At 46.4% G+C, this 18,535-nt stretch overlaps 1 protein-coding gene across 1 annotated transcript; it reads right to left on the reverse strand.

Annotated features, from left to right (window-relative positions):
* Window positions 1–5,444: 5,444 nt before the first annotated feature.
* Window positions 5,445–12,298, reverse strand: LOC144159174 (uncharacterized). The gene is made up of 2 exons (XM_077690500.1): window positions 11,676–12,298; window positions 5,445–8,433 (listed from the first exon to the last, which is right to left on the reverse strand). The coding sequence occupies exons 1-2, from the start codon at window positions 12,165–12,167 to the stop codon at window positions 7,306–7,308; spliced, it is 1,620 nt and encodes a 539-aa protein (XP_077546626.1). The 5' UTR covers window positions 12,168–12,298; the 3' UTR covers window positions 5,445–7,305.
* Between the last annotated feature and the right edge of the window lie 6,237 nt (window positions 12,299–18,535).

An 18,535-nucleotide genomic window follows, 5' to 3' on the forward strand; every position in this document is an offset into this window, starting at 1 on the left:
AACTGTACGTAGGCAATCCTAGTTAGACCAAATTTGTAACGATCCTTTTATCGGTGTAGACGTTTAAAGATTTCCCAAACTCTCTAACGCTTAAATTTGTCAGAGTATAGGATTATTCTACACTTTTTATTTACTGATGCTGTTGGCCAGTGAGGTCGGTACAGGGTGTGGTTACAAAATTCTTGAATAAACTTAGGAGCATAAAACACTTTCATAACCTACCACGCCTGAATTTGCGCACATACTAACCTGCGGCAAAGTATCAAGGAGTGTTGCAGCTTGTAGCCTTTATGTACTTTAACTGAATCAAATTAGCTATTTTCCTAATGTTCTGAATTCTACGATAGGGTAACAGGCTCAAACCTTGCCACACGTTCAATAAAGGGAGACAAGTATTATTACGAACTATAAAGCAGCTCCCAGGTCCAGCGCCACTGCTGTGATGCTCAAATAACTGCTCAATTTACGGCAGGCACCACAGTATTCAAGTTGTGGTGTTTACGGCTCCTGTCCTTAAGTATTTGGTCCCACGCACTGAAACCAAGGCATGGTATTCTGGCGCTACCATCTAACATAAAAAACAAATTTCCGCAAATAAGATCGCTTGCAAGGGACTACTAGGAACACAACCTCCCTCGGCTTACAAGACTTTCTTTTTCTAAAAAATAAATTATTGTTGTATGACAAACGAGGCTGCCGACAGCTTCATCTCGTTTCAACTTCGCTTTAGGCGGGTACCAACGTACGCGAAACTTTGAGTAATGGGCACGTTCGAAACACGACGCGTAAGCTTGAAGTAGTGCCGCTGTGCACAACAAACTCAATCGGGAACTTACAAGCTAAAGCTTATGGGCTCCACGGAGCCTATACCCCTGAGCAAAACCACTTTGGGTTGTTGTTAAAAACGGAAGTCCGCCCAGCCTCCGGCAGGAGAGACAACCTTTCGAGGGGTTGTGTTGACAAAATGGGGGCGCGTTTCAATCAAGAATATAAAAGAAACAAGAATAGAATTATGGTCGCAGACATTTTCTATCATTGTTGCTCGTGGTGTCCATGCGTGACTTTTTTCTCCGCACAAAAGGAAGGAAGCATATGCTTTCGTATGTGAATAATAAATCTGGTGGCTCGCAAATGAAGTGCCCAGAAAATCAATGTCACAAACAATTGCCAAGAAAGCTTTTTGCGATAGAAGCAATGTTCAAATGTGGCCACGGTGCAAACAAAACACGTACGCATAGTTTGAACTGCTGGCAGAACATCCCAGTAACTGTTTACCACTTTGAATTCGCTGCTACTTCATTAAAGCTTTAAATTATATTTACGGTATAACCACTACATCTGCATCTCTCGTTAAGCGCAGCTTCGATTTACAGCTTAAATAGAACAATAAAAAGAATACAGGAAATGAAAAGCCGCCATTTGTATGTGGCCCAATATTGTACCCAGCGTATTCTCGAGACTGCAAAGACGTTCGATACAGGCGGGAGCCTTTTTTTTCAGATAGTCAGATTATTATTTTGCAAATACGTGGCGAAACCCCGGGTAGCACGGCAGCATCGAGGCGGGTGTCCAGAGAGATTCAAGGAACGAAAAAAGCAGCCTTGCATCACAGGCGCACAGGACGATATTCGTATAAATCGGTATCCTTTTCCTAATTTATTACTGTAGCCCAACTTATTATTTTGGGTGGTTTTACGGGCCAAAGCTACGCCTGGGCTATCAAGCCGACCGCAGTGGAGAGGGGTACCCAGGCTTCGCGCCACGTGTCAGTCACAAGGCGCAGAACAAAAACCACAACGCTGGACAGGGAACTCCCAAACACAAAGCTTTATTGACCTGCGAGTTCAGTACGCTGGGCACGTGGGGGGATCGCCGAACAAAGCCGTCTGGCTACGGCACTGTTGAGAGCTGGATTGACAAGATGCGGACTGGCAACAAGGGCACACTAAGGTATACTCTGTTCAGTACGCGGACTGGAACCCAAGCGAAAGAGCCTGTCCTATCCGTGAGGCCTCTTGGGTGATTCCAAGGATTTTCGTCGAAGCAGTCAGGGATTAGCCTAGAGATAGCGCACCTCAGTTGAGCTGCGGCCACGCGTGGAAGGCTCTGTCTATATATTGAGCCCGTGATGTGTCGCCGTACACAGCCGACTCGCGCTCCACATTTATCTCCTTTTGACGTTGGTGTGTAACACACTGCACTCTCGATCTCACATACGGGACAAACTACGGCTGCATTTTAACGTCGCTGAACAAACACTGGCACACCGAACACTTCGCTAGAACTGCCGTTGTATATATATATGCAGAATAATATAGTAAGGAAAATGAGGGGCTCGTTGAGGAAATACAGAAAGATAGGTCAGCAGTCTACGACGCCAAAGGAGGCATAGGGGTGTGGTTAGGCTCTTTTCTTTTTTACTACGGTTAATGAAGTGAACATTTTTTTTAATATACTGAATAAAGAAAGAAAAACACGCGCCCAGAGTGGGGACCGAACCCACGCCTTTCGATTACATGTCGAATGCCTTACCAATTCGGCTATCTGGGCGACTGTGTTCTCCTTCACTTTCTGGGCTATTTATATTTACTAGAAGTGTATCTGAAACTTGAGGGTGGTAGCCAGCGCCACTCTGACTACACAGGGAGAAGGGGACCTTCTTTTCAACCCCCGGGGCGTGACTCAAACGTCTACAGCCTGTCATGAGCGGGTAACTGGCGGGAAGCCCTCTTATGCTACCTAGGCATCAACGCTGCCAGAACCGAGACCCTCGCTAGGGCTTGTATCGGTATACATGTATCGGTATACATTTAGATCATTCATCAATGCGTTTACTTAGTGCGCGACAAATTGTCGCTTGGTTTCGCTTTTTCATTTGCCATTTGGACCTATGAAAGTTTGATGATCGATTGCACGCATTTTCATGGAAGGTTGGACGCACTTTTAGCTTTCGCGCTCCTCTCACCTTTCTTTACGAATTGATGGTAAATTTTCTCGAGCCTGGAGGTTAACAATCAATTCAGAACTGTCTGAGGCTTGTATATGCGCCTGTTCTATGCTTTAGATCTTCCCAAGGCTGCATAGGCGCCAAGTAATATTGACCTCTATGAACCGCGCCGTTACTCCCAGTATTTTGTACATATGTATTGCGTCTTCAGCATAACTGATATAAAACGGACATATATAGTGCTAGGGTTTTTAGCAGCACGACAAACATCTCCAACGCAACAAGCAATGTAAACAAAAATCTGTTAACAAAAAAAAGGAAGCGGGAAAAGCGATGGAAATGCGACGTTCCAGCAAATAAGCTGGTAGTAGTTATCGCCACGCTTTTGCCTTCAAAGACCGTAAGCAGACTGAAGCAGCCCAAGGAATTCATATTTAGCAATCTCGTTCAAATTCCCGTGATTAATCCCGGGCATTTTATTGTTTTCACTTATCCGAGCACACAGTTTTGTGCGGGCAACTTGAGGAGTTACTCTAAAACTACGATCCAACCCAGTAGTGGTACATATCCCTTACTCCGTATATTGGCTATAGGAACAGCGAGACTCCTTGTTCTACGCTGAGCAGGCGCAAATTCCCTTCGTGCTACGTCTTTTCTGGCGCAGATCCCTGCCGTGAGCCTAAATCTTTATTTGGCGGCAATCGCTTGGGGCATGAAACCGTGTTGGCGCGGCTGAAAGCAATAGCCACAATTTATCCGTTAGCTGAGCCATCTTCCAACCGAGTTGCTATTCCGCAATCTACGTCCCTGCCATCGCCAGCCGGTCTATCTTACTTTGAGGTTCTCTCCCACTTCGCAATCTGGAAAAGAAAGACCTGCGACTAGAGCTGTCTCCTCGCAGGTTCCCATTTTTCGTGCCGTAGCACAGAAGTGCGCATGTAAACTGTTTTGCATGGACAACCGGTTCCCACCACGTCTCTTGCAGAATCACAAGTGGATCTGCCGAACTATGTTTCGCTTTGTGCAGCATAGCAGGTGCAACAGGATCGAGCTTCAAAGCGAAGGTACAGAGTGATAATGCCATCACTTCAAGGACACTCAATCTAACGTCAACCTTAGTTTTGTAGATGTGATGTTATTCCATGTTCGCGTGATGACAATTATTTTTCTAGTGGCGCTTCAAATTACGAATTCGAACGGGTGTTGAGTGTATGCTAAAAGCCCTACAGTAAAGCCCACTTTAAGAAGCTCTGATCATTATGACCCGAATGCACGCTTGCCGATGTATGGTTAGGCCGCGGGTGATTCGTTTGCCCGAAGAGAAGGCGGTTATACGGGCACACGCTCACGAGCGGAATTGTGAGCGTTCTCGTGAACGTCGTACGGACCCCGAAGTTCGTCAGGTGGAAGTGGAGGCCTTAGTTGTCGTGCAAGGCGTGTTCAACCTGTTAAGTTGGAAGTGAACGGATATTTCTTTGTTCACACAACTTACAATACAATAACCTGTTAGCAGACAGTTATATGTTCCCCTTAGCTAGCCCTAACAGCGGAGCTGTTCGAGCCGTCTTCTGTCCGTGCCGATCGTTAACAGGAAATTCCGCTCGGCGAACTGAAGACGGGGAAATGCTAGGCAAAGAACTGCGAGCGAAAGTGGCGACGAGGCACGGACTCCCACGAGCAGGTGTTGCGAGTGCGCGCCTAAAGCGAAGGATGTGATTAAGGAGGTCCCGGGGATCGAATCCAGGATCTTTACGCCGTCCAACCGGCAACCTACCCACGTGGCCACCACATCACCCCAAGGGTGCGCGGTTAGACGTGGCGGGAAACAATAACGTGTGCAGCCAATTGGCAAGAAAAAAGCGCGTCCCGTAGTCGTAATCGAACCTGGGTTTTTTGCGCTATCGTTATGAAGCAGACGTCAATCCGATTGCGCTATCATCGCATTTGGGGCGCACAGCATCTCATTTGGGTTCGCAGAGCAAGCGTTGGCTGTGGAATTTGGCCGTTTGGATTTTGAACTTAACGCGGGTGGATTGAGGAATTCGCTTTAACTCTGTTTGCAAAGAGAAAAGCCAAGTTAAAGGTAGTAAAGGCCACTAGCTCAACAGTTCGCTAGGTCTGCGCATCTCAATTGGGAAAGTGGCTGAATTTTTTTTTGTGCATTGGCGCAGATGACGATACAAAATGGTTTGGTAGAATGTGCTTTATCTGAGTCAACTTTTCGACCCACTTTTCAAAAAAATCTTGCATAGCCGCCAAGCTTTGGTAGACAGGTGTTTCTTCACCCGCTACCCGAGAGTACTTGCAGGCACACAGTCGCTTCGTGTAGAAACTGCACATTTGCCTGTAATTATTCAGGGACTGCGCACGTGCATTGTTAGCTCCGAAGCGGCCATAAAAATTGTAAGGGGTGGGTGTGTCGCCATATGAGTAAGCAAGGACGCCATCCAATGCAACTAATCATGCAGCCCGTCATGAGTGAATCATTGGGAATGCGTTTGAAAGTTCAAAAAATAATTTATTCAGATCGTTGCTGAAAGGCGCCTGCACAAAATTTAATGCACTCCGCAAAGCTTCATTTTGCACAAGGATTCAACGACTCACAGATTTTGTCAGCCGTTTCTGCATGTCACAAGGCAGACGATAGAATCTGCATAGCAGCAGTTTGACAAGCCCGTCAGCCCAATTCCGGCGCTGAGCAGCAGACGGCAATTTACCCACTGTACAGTATCTGCAGCATTCAACATACAACACAGCAAACCATGGTAATCCTAAAACAAGCCCTGCGCTACATTCTTCGTCAGCCACCAGCCGAATGGGCTATATTCACGTACTCGAAGGCGGCGTTGCAAACCTTACGGCGTGCCAGCTGCTTCAGCCTTCACGAGCATGTATCCAGTGACGTCACGTACCTGCACCATCTCGCCTACGTCGCCGGTCACCGAGTGACCCTACAATGGATACCTGCACATCGCGGCATTCTCGGCAACGAGAAAGCGGATGAGGCAGCTCGCAGAGGCCTACAGCTGCGAAATGTAACAAAGATTTTTTTTCACAAAACACGAGGCCGCGGCGCTAGCGAAGGAGCTTGCCTTGAAGGAGCGAAACCGCCTCTGGTCTTGTCCTGAAACTCGGCACCCTTTCCTGTACCATGTACACCCTGGACTCAGAATGAAGCTACCAGAGCGGATTCCACGTAAGCTTAAACCCTTTACCACCGGTTGCGTCTCAACACAGTGCTCACAAACTCTTACCGCCATCGCCTCGGTCTAACTGCAAACCCCTATTGTGATAATTGTGGATTGCCCGAAACAGTAGAGCACGTCCTTCTAGAGTGTCCGGCATACATACAAGAAAGAAATCACCTCGCGGAAAAGATTGAGTGCCTCAACAACGCATCTATATCTTTGAAAGGTCTCCTTGGACCCTGGCCCTCTCCATCATCCCAGAGAAAATTGTTGGTTGCTTTATTTGACTATTTACACGGAATCGGCCTCGCACAGACAATTTAGAACTTTACGTGTGAGATCGTGTGGACTTTTAAGAAACCACGCAAAGCCTCGTGTTCACTTTCCTTTTAATATCTTCTTTTCCCCTCTTTCTTCTGCCCTACTTCATTTAGGGCCTTTACTCCTTTCTCCCCATCCCCGCAGAGTAGCATGCACGCGGGATCATGCCGGCAAACCTTTCTGCTTTCATCTAATAAAGAGCTCTCTCTCTCTCTCTATCACAGTAACAATTATGCCAAAAATACATGCGAAATAACCGCTAAAAAAGAAGCAAAGATTGCACTCTAAAAATGTGGTTGCCCAACATAAAAACATGTCTGTGAAAAAGAAAAGAATGGATAAATATTGCGAAAGCACATATTAAAACCAACTCCTCTTTAAACAAGTACTATGAGTCTACAAAGATGCACAGGTAAAGAAAAACGCAACAAAAAAAAGACTACATATGTGAACTACGTCGTACACCACAAACAAGCCCTTCAAGAAAACTGAAAACATCCTTCAACGTATTACCGACACTGAGATACATAATGCCCTACAAAGTTATGCGTAGAAAAAAAATAGTCTTTGAAGGGCTGAAGAACTGAAAAGTATGAAACAAGAGAAGAGAAAAAAGAAACCACTAAGGCACTGTTTTGCAAGGCTGCGTTGAACGTACAAGATTCCTATTACCGTAGAACATAGGGCGTAAGACCGAAACCCAACTCCTGGCTTGCAATACAACTGCGAACTAGTATCGATTTTTTGCAGTCTCCTAAGCAAGGTTGTGTGACGGTGCTGTGCCAGTCAAGAAAACCCTGCGTTACTTAACGTCGGCAGCAGGGTGTTCTTGAAGTGTAAACAACCTATTTATTGCGCCGCAAGAGACACAACAAATGTAAGCTTTCGCTCACTAACAAATCCAGAGCTCTCGAGCGCACACAGTGGCAATCTAAATTCCTGTTGGAATCCGAGGATTTCGCTTGAGTGTAACACACCTCCCTGTGCTTCCATGGGGTAGTCCTTCACCCTGGGGTAATCCGGGTGCCTCACGAAGACGAGGACTCGCTGCGGCGTGGTTCCCGTACTTCGCACGGTTGTTCCCCACTTTAGAAATACCGACAGAAAGCGGCACATGAAAGTACCATTGCCGATCGCCAAGTGCAGATACTTCTCGCGGCGGTACCATCGGGTAAAGCCGACCACCTTTCCAAAAAACTCAAGCACGTCGTCTATATTTGTAACAGTTATGATATACCCATGTTCATTAACATCCCACTTTCCCAATGCAGGCGACATGTCGAACTGCGTTCCAAAATTAGAGTCGGAAAAAGTCGTTTTATAATCGAGCACCGATCGATCCAGACTCTTATCAACACTCTGACGCAGCAGGTGCAAGAAAGACTGCGACTCGCTGCCCATCAATTCGAGCTTTCGAAGAATGTGCCTCTTTTCCAGCTTCCAAGGCATCTCTCCCTCAGCAGAGGTCCCTTCGACCCTCTCAGCATTCTGTTTCAGGCGATTGCAAATCACTCGCTGGTTACTTTTAAGCTCTTGAGTAAACGTCGCCGAGAGCTGACGTATGGACTGGGTGACGTGACCGCGTATCCTGTTCCCGCTCTCGATGAACTCCAGGACATGTGCCTCTAATCGGGCGCCTTGGTCCCTCGCGTGTTCCAAAAGTTCGTTAATTTGGCTCTGGAGCGCAGGCAGCCTGTCCTGGTAAGGGTCCCGAATAAGTGCCTTCAACTCTTCCAAGCACGTGTGCATGTCCTGGGCGTTGACCCCCTGCTCTGGTGTGGCGGTTGCGGTCGCCGACCCGATGGCCTCACGGCTGCATCCGGACCTGCAGTGCCTTGGCAGGTCTTTCTGCAGGACCTGGTCATTGCAGCGCGGACAAGACACGGCGTGAAAGGTGCACTGCTGCTCGTAATGTGTCAGAACTTCTTGGAGCGTCCCAACGAAGCTGCACCCGAGAGCTTCGTTCCAGCAGCAGGCCTGGAGAAGGGAAACAAAAACGCCCGCGCAGAGTGAGCACACCAGTTATTTTGCGCCTTTCTCTATTTTTCAAAGTAAAAACTGATTCCTAGCTCACTTCGTTCACATGTATGACTTCAGCAACAAAGGCGGTGACGTTCAAGCTAGACATATTATATCTGGCAATCAGAGAACGCATGCGAAATTACAATATAAAGTACGCGTTGACACCAGGGCAAGGCCGCACTCAGTCTGGCACTGTGTAAGACGATTTTATATCTTTCGTGAGAAATTTTTCCGGCATGCCAGTTTTTCAAGAAGCTGGCCCAAAGATTGCGCACTCTAAAGAGAACAAATGAGACTGGAGTAACTTAGTCTGCAAGCCTTGCAAACTGACAAAAACCGCTGATAGAGAGGGTGGCTCTACGCTTTAGCTCCATTCGTGGGAGCTTAAGTGAAGAAAGGGAAGCCCCTTAAACAAACTACCAAGCAGCGGCCTAAACGAATGGGGCGTGCTGTCGAACACGCAGCCAGTTTAAACCTTCTGCCGGCAGCCGTTCTCATTACAGCCATACATAACTATAACTGTCCGTGGGAAGAGCTGAGATAAAACGATAGCACGTACTAATGCCAGATAAGGGTTACCGGGACCAGCGTTGCAAATCAAACCGCGCCGCCCTGATCTCTAATACATTTACAACCAGCCAGAACAAGACACGGATGAAAAAAGATGCATACAGGACGTCCGCAAGGCATCGTCCTGTGTGCGTTTTTTTTTTCTCCCGTGTCTTGCTTTGGCTGGTAGCATGCATTCAACTTAGCACCAACCACCCCAATGTCAGCCTTATCTCTTATAGGGACGTTGAATTGCACACCTCCTACAATTAAGTTCCACATGTGCGGTAACAGCACGACCACTTGAAATTTCAGTCAGACGATAGCGCGTAGGGGCCTGCAATCAAACAGGCGTGTGTATAGATGAGATCACCGGGACTCTCAGTGTCTCAGAAGGCGGCACGCTATCGCACACTAGCGCTAATAGCGCTAATAGGGGGAACAAGCAGGGGTTAAAGGATAAAGATATTTTTAAAAATTCTGCAGAAATTTAGAAAATTGTCTACTAATGCGTAGCATTCATTTGCTGCTTATCTAAGTTGTGAGTTCTTTACAGCCAAATATTTTTACGAGTAGCAAAAGGGACTAGCTTATTTTATTCTTCGTAAGTTTTCTTTTGTTTCTTTTCGCACTGATGTAAATCTATACCATTAGGGCAACGAATTGCCTTAACTTCTGTCTTTGTTTTTTTTTTTTTTCTAAGATGCAAGGTGTACTGGAGAGTCGGTCCGCTTACGCAATAAATTTTTATTCGACTATTTTACGCTATGTATTTTTTGGAAATTCTTTCTTGGCAGTTATCTACATTAGCGCTATATTGGCGAGGCGAATTTTGTAGCTCGCCAGTTCGCTCGATCGACTAGGCCTTGAACAAGGTCGCGCGACTGTGCTTGCTAAAATGCGGAGTGCACTGCGCCAACAAGTGTCCCATGACCGTAACGGCCCACCCGCCGAAAGCGACCCAGATATGGCGACAGCGCCGATAACAAGATATTCATAGGCACGTTCCATGTTCCCAGCGTCGGGGAGCTCCCATAAGGAATTGCACCCGCTGTCAACGAATAAAGGTGCTATTTCCGCCAATTCTGCATTTTCGCGGAAGCGCCCTGTGTTGCACCGTTCGCCATTTTCGGTGTTTTTTATTGGTATACCGCCCGTTTTTTTGCGGACTTCTTTTATTTACGGTAATGTCTATTACAGCCTCTGTGAGGATTATCGTTAGAAATTTCTCACGGCAGTCGCCTCTGATTGGCTAAACACGCCACCTGAAGATTCTCCGGAACAAATATTCCTTAAAATCTTCGCTCTGCAGCTGCTCCTGTGGAACTGTGGTACAGCATTTGCTTTTTTGAACACAAACGCCCAGGTTTGAGTCCGCACTCATGAATTTCTTTTTTTAAGCTTTAGAAATTTTGTAAGTTTTTGCTCCTTGGGATTTTGCTTTTTTTATTGTGGTTAGTACAATATAAAGAGATCGACGCACACGGCTTCTAAAATGCGTAAGATTAGGCCTAATATAGGTTGTGTTCTGTGTCGTTCGCCTGGGTTAGCTTAGGTTTGTTGCAGTGGGGTTGGTTTGCGTAGGTTATGATACGTTCGGTTAGGTTACGTTAATTTCTCTGAGGTTATGTTAGGTTATATTAGCTTACGTTGGTAGGTAATATTATTCAGTGATTTTTGGGCCGGCCTCACAGAAGAAACTGCCGTGAGAATTTCGCGGAGGTTATTATCGCGGCTGCCGTGAGATCAAACGCCGTCATCATTTATTGTTCGGTTTTGGAGGGAGATGTTGAATTTTGTGAAATTTTTGTGAAAATTTTATTGCTCTATTTTTCTTATTTCTTGATTTTGCAAAATTCGGTCCGAGCAGTTACCTCCCTTCATGCTATAATAACGATTAAACGTGTTAGTTTCGCCAAACCCGTCTTTTTATGGGAAAGCGGGGCCTTACAAGGTCCTGGCTGTGGGGGTACTTAGCAAGGAATGATACGCACTAAAAACTCGCGTGTTTAACGAGCCGAAGCTGCACCTTGCCTACGAGGGGCAGCGTACTGAAATGACTCCTCAAGAATTTTGATCCCCTGGGGGCGTTCACAATACGCCGAAATTTCAACTCGTTGGCTTTTTCGCTTTTCGCCTCCATCGGAAGAGTAGCCCCTGTGGCAGGGAATCGAACCTCCGTCCTTATACTCAGCAGCACAATGCCTTACCCACTCAGCCTTCGCGGCGCGTAACGGAATAATCTGAAACTGGGCTTTACTTGGGTATACGAAAAAATTCACACCATCGATGGATCTTTTACTGACGTCGACGTCCTGAGATATTTTCGTTTTAGTTTTTCGCTTCCTTATTAAGTTCTCGCCGTGGCAGCTACCAAGCCCGCGTTCTTGGCTATCACGCCGGTAGGCATTTCAGCTTCCATGCGTCGATGACATTTGCTTTGAAAAACACAAGAAAGGGCAAGTAAAAAGCCGCAAAACCTTCCTGGTATAGATTCTACAATCGATCGCCACAATCAAATTCACGAACTTCCGCACGACTGCTGTTTAGAACGAGCACCACATCTGCCATTTAATTGCGGAACAGGGTGTTCAATTTCGTCGCGAAAAAAAGCTTCCTATAGAGAACACTACAGGATGTAAGCTCACCAGCAGGTTTCCCGCAGCGTTGGCTGGTAACTGTATCCGCTGGCAGTCTGCAGCGGTGAATGGCTGATCATCCAGAGGGCACGAGCCTCCTTCTTCAACACTGTGGTTCACGCATGATTCGCACAGGGTGTGGAAGCAAGGTAGAAAGAACGTCGTCCTTGAAATGACCCGGCACAAACTGCAGGTAAGTTGAGGTGGCACCGGGGAGGCGAATTTTGTAGCTCGCCAGTTCGCTCCATCGACTAAGCCTTGCACCAGGTGCCGCGACTGTTGTCCCAATCCAGGCATGGCACAAGTCTTTTCCCGACGTCGACGCTTCGAAGTGCTTGCTACCGCCGCGTGGAATGTTGAGTGCACTGCGCCGACAAGTGTTCCTTTACCGGAACTGCCCTGCCACCAAACGGGACGCAGATACGGCGACTGCGCCGATAACAAGAGATTGATAGGCACGTTCCATGTTCGCAGCGCGGGGGAGCGGCCGTCAGGAAGCATCCGCTGTCAACGTGGGGATTCTGAACGAGAACTCATGCTGCACCTAGTAGATAAGCGATGTTTCATCGCTGTCGCTCTCGCGAACCCGTTGTTTCTTTCTCAAGTGTTGTAAGCAGCGATTTCTCATTTATCCAAATGCATGTGCTAAGGGAAGGTGCGTTTGCCTCCACCCCTCCCGGTGCAAACAGTGAAAGCGTCCGGCGATCTGGTTATCACTGGGCTCGTGTGCAACGCATCGTTAGTTGCCATTTATCTGTGCAAACATTGAACACTCTGTCGTTCTTATCCCGCTGAGCCTGTCCACGCAGTAACAGGCTCATACGTCTTAGCTCAGCGTCTATCATGCAGAACTTTCGAAACGCACGATTTCTGTAGCAGGTAAACTAGACTGAATAAAAGAAGCCGCGTTCTTAGGAGAAAAACGCTTGAAACGCAAAGCTTTTTCCTATGCAACCTGAGTCAAAGTCGAAGTATAAAATCCAAGCTGCTTTAACCGTGTCAGAATGACGCAACCGGATAGACGTCGGCATCGTATCGCGATTGACCCACGGTAAATGCCAGCCACGGGAAGTATTTTTTTTTCTTGAGTCGCGTGAGACGCATTCACTCATCACCATTGTTTTGTGAAACCAAGTGTGCAAAGTTGACCTTTCTGCCGCCCGTTTTACTAGTACGAACGACGCCGTCAGTGAGGCATACTAATATTAGCTTGATTGTTCGAAAACTTCCTCCAACATTTCTGCTTGTGGGAGGCGCTATATTCGAGAACCTCACCAATCCAGCTTGCTTTAACACCTATCTACTAGCAAGGATTGCTCGGCAATATCTTCCCCTCCCTTCTAAACTCGCGAAGGGAATTTAGTGATGACTATTTGCAGGGACTGGCATTTGTGACAATTCCTTGAGTGGAGGAATATTTTGGTCCTACAATCTTCACCTTCACCAGGTGGGTATTTGAACCCGCAAAAATGATTGATTGGGTTGATTGAGTGTTGGGTTTAACGCGCCGACGCAACGCAGGCGATGATGCGCGCCGTAGTGGAGGGCTCTTCCGGGTTTATTTTGACCACCTGGGAATCTTTAAGGTGCGCCGAAATATCGAACACATGGGCGTTTTTGCCTTTCGCCTGCAACAGAAAAGCGGCCGCCGCGGCCGGGAATCGAACCCGCGTCCTCGTGCTCATAAACAATTATTACATTGGTGCATACTCGGTGTGCTAAAACACTGTTCTGGAATTCAACAAATGGTTTTCGTAATTTCACTCACTGTTATCAGCGACAATTCCTCGGGATTTTGTGGACGTAGCCCAGTTGTTGCTGCCACTCCTTAAAACTGTGGAACAGAAATCTCATTTTATAATTCTTATAATATGCATACTCCTAACTTTCATATATGTTCATTATACATTTTAAAGATTTGCAATGTATTTATACTCTTAATTTTTATTGATGTTCATTACACCAAAGAAATCATTATTTCCATGGGCTTCACTACTTTGCGCTGCAAAACAAATAATTTCCCACGTAGTCTCTGTTTATTCTTATATACGACATTGTAAGCAACATTGCTTTATTTTTAAAAAGGCTATTTCACGATTCTGAAGTCTGTATTACTAGTCGCGGATGGCGCTTTTCTGATGGAGGCGAAAAGCGAAAACGCCCGTGTGTTCGAGATTTCGGCTCAAGTTAAAGATCCCCAGGCGGCCAAAATTCATCCGAAGTCCTCCACTACGGCGCGCCTGATCGCCTGTGAAGCGTTGGTGCATTAAACCTCATAATCAATGAACTAATCTGAAGTATGGAAGGCCGTTCAGGTATGTAAAACTTTTTGCACTGTTTTACCTTTAATTTACATTACGAATAAAATTTTTTCGAAGGCAAAACAAGAAAGGTAATGTTGCAAGTCGTTTTTGCGTCCATGCTTCTTACGTTTGGTGCTGGCTTTCTACTGGTTCGCTGGACACGTGAGCGCTGTGAAAACACCGCTACACTTGAGCGTTAACCTCAAGGTACACCACGCAGCAATCATTATACGGTAGCCAATGTAATTAATTGCATTAGGTGACCGACAACTGGGCTAAATATTCAAAAGTGCCCCAAAAAGAATAAGCGTCATCTCGAGAACGTCCTTCATATGACCGCATTGAGACGAATCAAACAATAGTCGTTCGCCGGTTCTTTATCTCATCCACTTTCCGAATATGTATTGTTGTCATTTCTTTTCAGAAGAAATTGATTGTACGCACTTATCATTTTTATCGGAAATCTGCTGAAGAAGATGAACATCTTCTAAGCGTTACGTCGACTCAAAGATATTTCATTTCGCCAACAAAACTCTTTGGCAATTTTTCCTTCCCTTTTAATGGTTCATTGTTCCAAAACATGAATAAGTTATGCTAGCAGTGCAAGTGCGCTATGGTGAGAGGGCAAGCCCGGCTTTTCTGTAAAAAATACCGGTCGATAGCTTTTTTTTTCCGAGCTCACTGAATAATGGTGGATGGGTGGTCGCGCGCTTCCAAGCATTGTCATTTGGAATAACCAAAGGGTAGCATTGGCGGATCGCACGCCCAGCAGCATGAGAAACTCTCGTCGGGCATGCGATAATTCTGATTAATAACCACCACGTCGAACGATCTTCATTTAGCCAGCTTGCGTGGGCGCAAAGAGAGGAACAGAGTGTTGAAAAACAAGTCCTTATGTGCTTACTAATGTTATTCACAAAGATTCCCTCAAAATAACTAGCTGCTGGTGGTAAGAACATATTTTTAGGTATACGCAAAGTATCAGGGCACGGGTGGCAACCGCCTATACGTCGTACGTCGTTGCCACCTTCTGTACCCAGTCCAAATGTCTCTCTCTGCCTGTAGGCGTTGACTGTGCATGGCAGCCTCCCACTGCTCAACTGTAGATATTAAAGACGATGGTCCTTCTTGGGCTACTTAAGCACAGAAATTTTGGTCTGTATGTATGTCTGTCTGTCTGTGACGCGATTCGGCCACCCGGCAAAGTAAAACAGAAACTGCGCAATGGTCTTATATACTCACTACAAAATCCAATCGTCAAGTCCGGTGGTAATGTTCATACTTGTTAACAATGTTGAACAAGAACAAGACATTACGCAAACATAAGGGAGAAAATCAACACAGGAGCGATATTTGCATAGTTATTTATTAAACAATTCACGTATGCTCGGTATTTGTGATAGCAAAGAAATTACTGTATCAACTGCCGAAAACCGTCACCTGCTGTTGCCCGCGCTACCTGGCGGCACTTAAAAAATCAAAAGCAACAGCAACGAAAGGTTCCACTAGATAGGTTCCACGTTCAGCTTAGAACGCCCGTAGAGTAGGGCAACATGGTTTCATAAACGTCGTAGTAGGGTGCCTCACTTCACGCGCGTCTCTGCCGTGCGGCAGTGCTGGCATCAAGGCACCGGACTTGGAGCAGTGGAACGCGGGAAATTTAAATCGACTTGAGGAAACCTCCAGCGTGTTATGTTGGGAGGAACGGGACAGGAGAGGACAAGCATGAGAGGAGAGCCGGAAAGAGAAGCGAGGCATTTACTTGCCAGGGGCGCCAGTCGACTATCGTCTTTTGACGAAATTTGCAAGGAAAGGATCAGATATGCGGCCATTGACTTTCATGCAGTGCGCTCGGGCGCAACATCAAATGCCATGAGTGAGGAATCAGACGCTTCACTTTAAAAATTTGCAATCCTTTCCTAAAGAAAGTTGAGAAAAATTCGAAAGCTAAAGGTGCGTCCGGCCTTCCCTGAATTGCCTTTAAACCTTCACAACCTCCGAAACCTTCAAAATCTTCAAAACCTTCAAAACCTTCGTCAAACCTTCAACGACCAAAATGACAAATGAAGAACGACACATGCGACAGTTTTTTCCGCACTAAGTAAACGCATGCGAATGATGTAATGTATACTGATACGTGGTTTTTGAGATAAATGTATACTATTGTACTTCTTCTTTACGATCGATGCATGCATTGCCTTATCTAGAACCGTTCATTTCTCGCGATTTTCAAGCAATCGCTTTGACACAAAACAAACAGGTTTATCGCACGCGCCGTGTGTACAGAGATCTTATCAGAGTTTTCGGTCGACCAACAGGTCTACGGGGCAAATTTTTTAGTTTTCTCACAGAACGCCATCGCTTTCCCAAAGGAATCTTCCACTTTAATAAAACATTTCGCGCGGCTGCCACCAGTATTGTGTGCCAAACGCCTCGTGCGACATCAGAGCGCGTAGTACTTGTTGTGCCTGAGAAGTACTTTTCTTCTAAAGTCAGGATGGCCAAATCTTTAAAGGAATGCCTCAAATTATGCCCTCGTTCGTCGTCTTCGTTAAACTGCGGTTGTCACCACCTTTCTTACGTCATACTGCTGCCCCCAAACCCCCTACGCTCGCACCCAAGCCCCTTCTTCCCGCCGTTCACAAGTGCGTTTAAATCTAACCTAAAAAACACTTCTAGGCAAAAGACTACGTGGGTATGCTCTCCTGGGCTAAAGGCCGTCATCGAAACGAAAGAATACAGCATCTCTGGCAGAACGCCGCGTATGCAGCCAAGGGTAAACACGTAAGGCCAAGGCAATTTAGCGTTAAAAGCCTTGCCGAACGAGTAAAAACGTACAGGCAGTTTCAGTGGGATGCAGGGGCAAAGCAGTTCAAAGACAAGTTTGCCAGGATAAAATGCCTATAACTGGAATCGCAGCTCACCTGCGCTTGCGCACCTGCGCTTGAGTTTTTCCCCATAAGATTTTTTATGTTCCCATGCATCCATAAAAACATACGTGGAAACCTGCCGACCGGATTTCGAGATACTCAGAGGCAGCCTACGTTCATTTTTGTGTTCTGGTTTTCTGGTAAGAATTAAAATCAGTGCAAGTATCTCCTGCCCCCCCCCCCCATGTTTCTGGTGATGTCTCGCAGGAGTTCTTTTGTCTTTCGTTTTTGCAAATGTGAAGCGGGATTTGGCAGAAATATTGAGAGGCGACGAAAGAAGGGTCACCGAAAAAATATCCTATTTCAAAACCGTGGTTCACTTCGGCGTTTTTGTGTATGTGTGTGTGTGGAAGCGGGGTAGTGGGGGGAGGGGGTTATGTTCTTATAAGATTTGCGGAGATCACAAAAAAAAGTCTGTCGAGATTTAGTACCGTAGATCGGGCTCCAACACACCATGCGTTGCCCAGAAATCTCCCTACTGTGTAATAGTTAAAAACTATCCTTTGTTCTTCCATACAGACGCCTATTGAGCCTACGTACTAAGGCAAATCACCAAAGAGATGAGCTGTGGTCCAAACCAGGAAAAGGTGTATTAGAGCTTTACCGATTTACTGTACATATGAATGACAAGCTGACTATAAGAAGACGGAACGAGGATTACTTTGAAAAGGGCCGGCCTCTCTTGACTGATCAATTAAAGCCAGGATTAGAACTTTTTATCCCGACTATAATACCTCCGCATGTGCAAGGGCCTACCTATATAAGGATTTTAAAAAAAATCTTGTTGCGTACAAATATTTAGGTGTTCCTCAAACTGGGAGGCCACTGGTCGAAAGGCGATAGTCTTCTGCCGCCACTGCAACGCATCACCTTCTGCTCACTCCCTTTATATTCACCCCTCTCTTACCCTCTGGTCCCACAACTTCCATCATGGATGCAATGAAGGTTCGCTCAAGTCCACTCGAATTTCGCGAGTTCGCACTGCCGGCACGAAGTCTGTACGACCTTTCGTTTCTTTTAGGCCCTGGGGCTGTTGGCGTCTGCTTTCGTCGCCGTAACCGTCGTCCCATGTAGTCACGTCACTAAAACACGGAGAAACTCGTTTACGCTTCCCGCTGGAACGTAACGCATACTAAAAAAACACCGGGAAACTCGTTTACGCCTCGCGCTAGAGAGCTTCGTGCTTCAAGGACAAGAGAGTTTGCAGCAAAGCTGTATACCTCTACCACCCAACTGTTTCATCTCCGTTGGAAAAAAAAAACGTTAAAGGGGCCCTGAAACACTCTTTGATCAGTGCAAGTAAACCTGCGCGTCGTTTAGATTGCACTGCCAGGAATACCTGAGCCAAATATTACACGTGCACGTGAAGCGGTGAGCGCGCAAATCGCTGTTAAAAACGCGGAAAAAGAAACCGCGCTCTCTTCAGTTCTCCTCATTATTCACCCCTGGCATGGCCTAAGCGACGTCACTGAGGCCATGGCTGTCCGATCGGCTGTCACTGGTGAACTTCGTGGCTTATTTCTCCCATTTCCGCTGTCGTCAGCGCTGTGTACGCGCCTCTTCTATGTCTGAACCTGTAGGCGCAGTTTTGCCGTTTTCTTTTGTGTTTTGAGTGCGTGCATAGTTTGAGTGTTGA

Source organism: Haemaphysalis longicornis, unplaced genomic scaffold (genome assembly GCF_048455015.1).
Source record: "Haemaphysalis longicornis isolate Haplotype H1 unplaced genomic scaffold, Haemaphysalis longicornis Haplotype H1 scaffold_10, whole genome shotgun sequence".
NCBI classification, from domain to species: Eukaryota; Metazoa; Arthropoda; class Arachnida; order Ixodida; family Ixodidae; genus Haemaphysalis; species Haemaphysalis longicornis.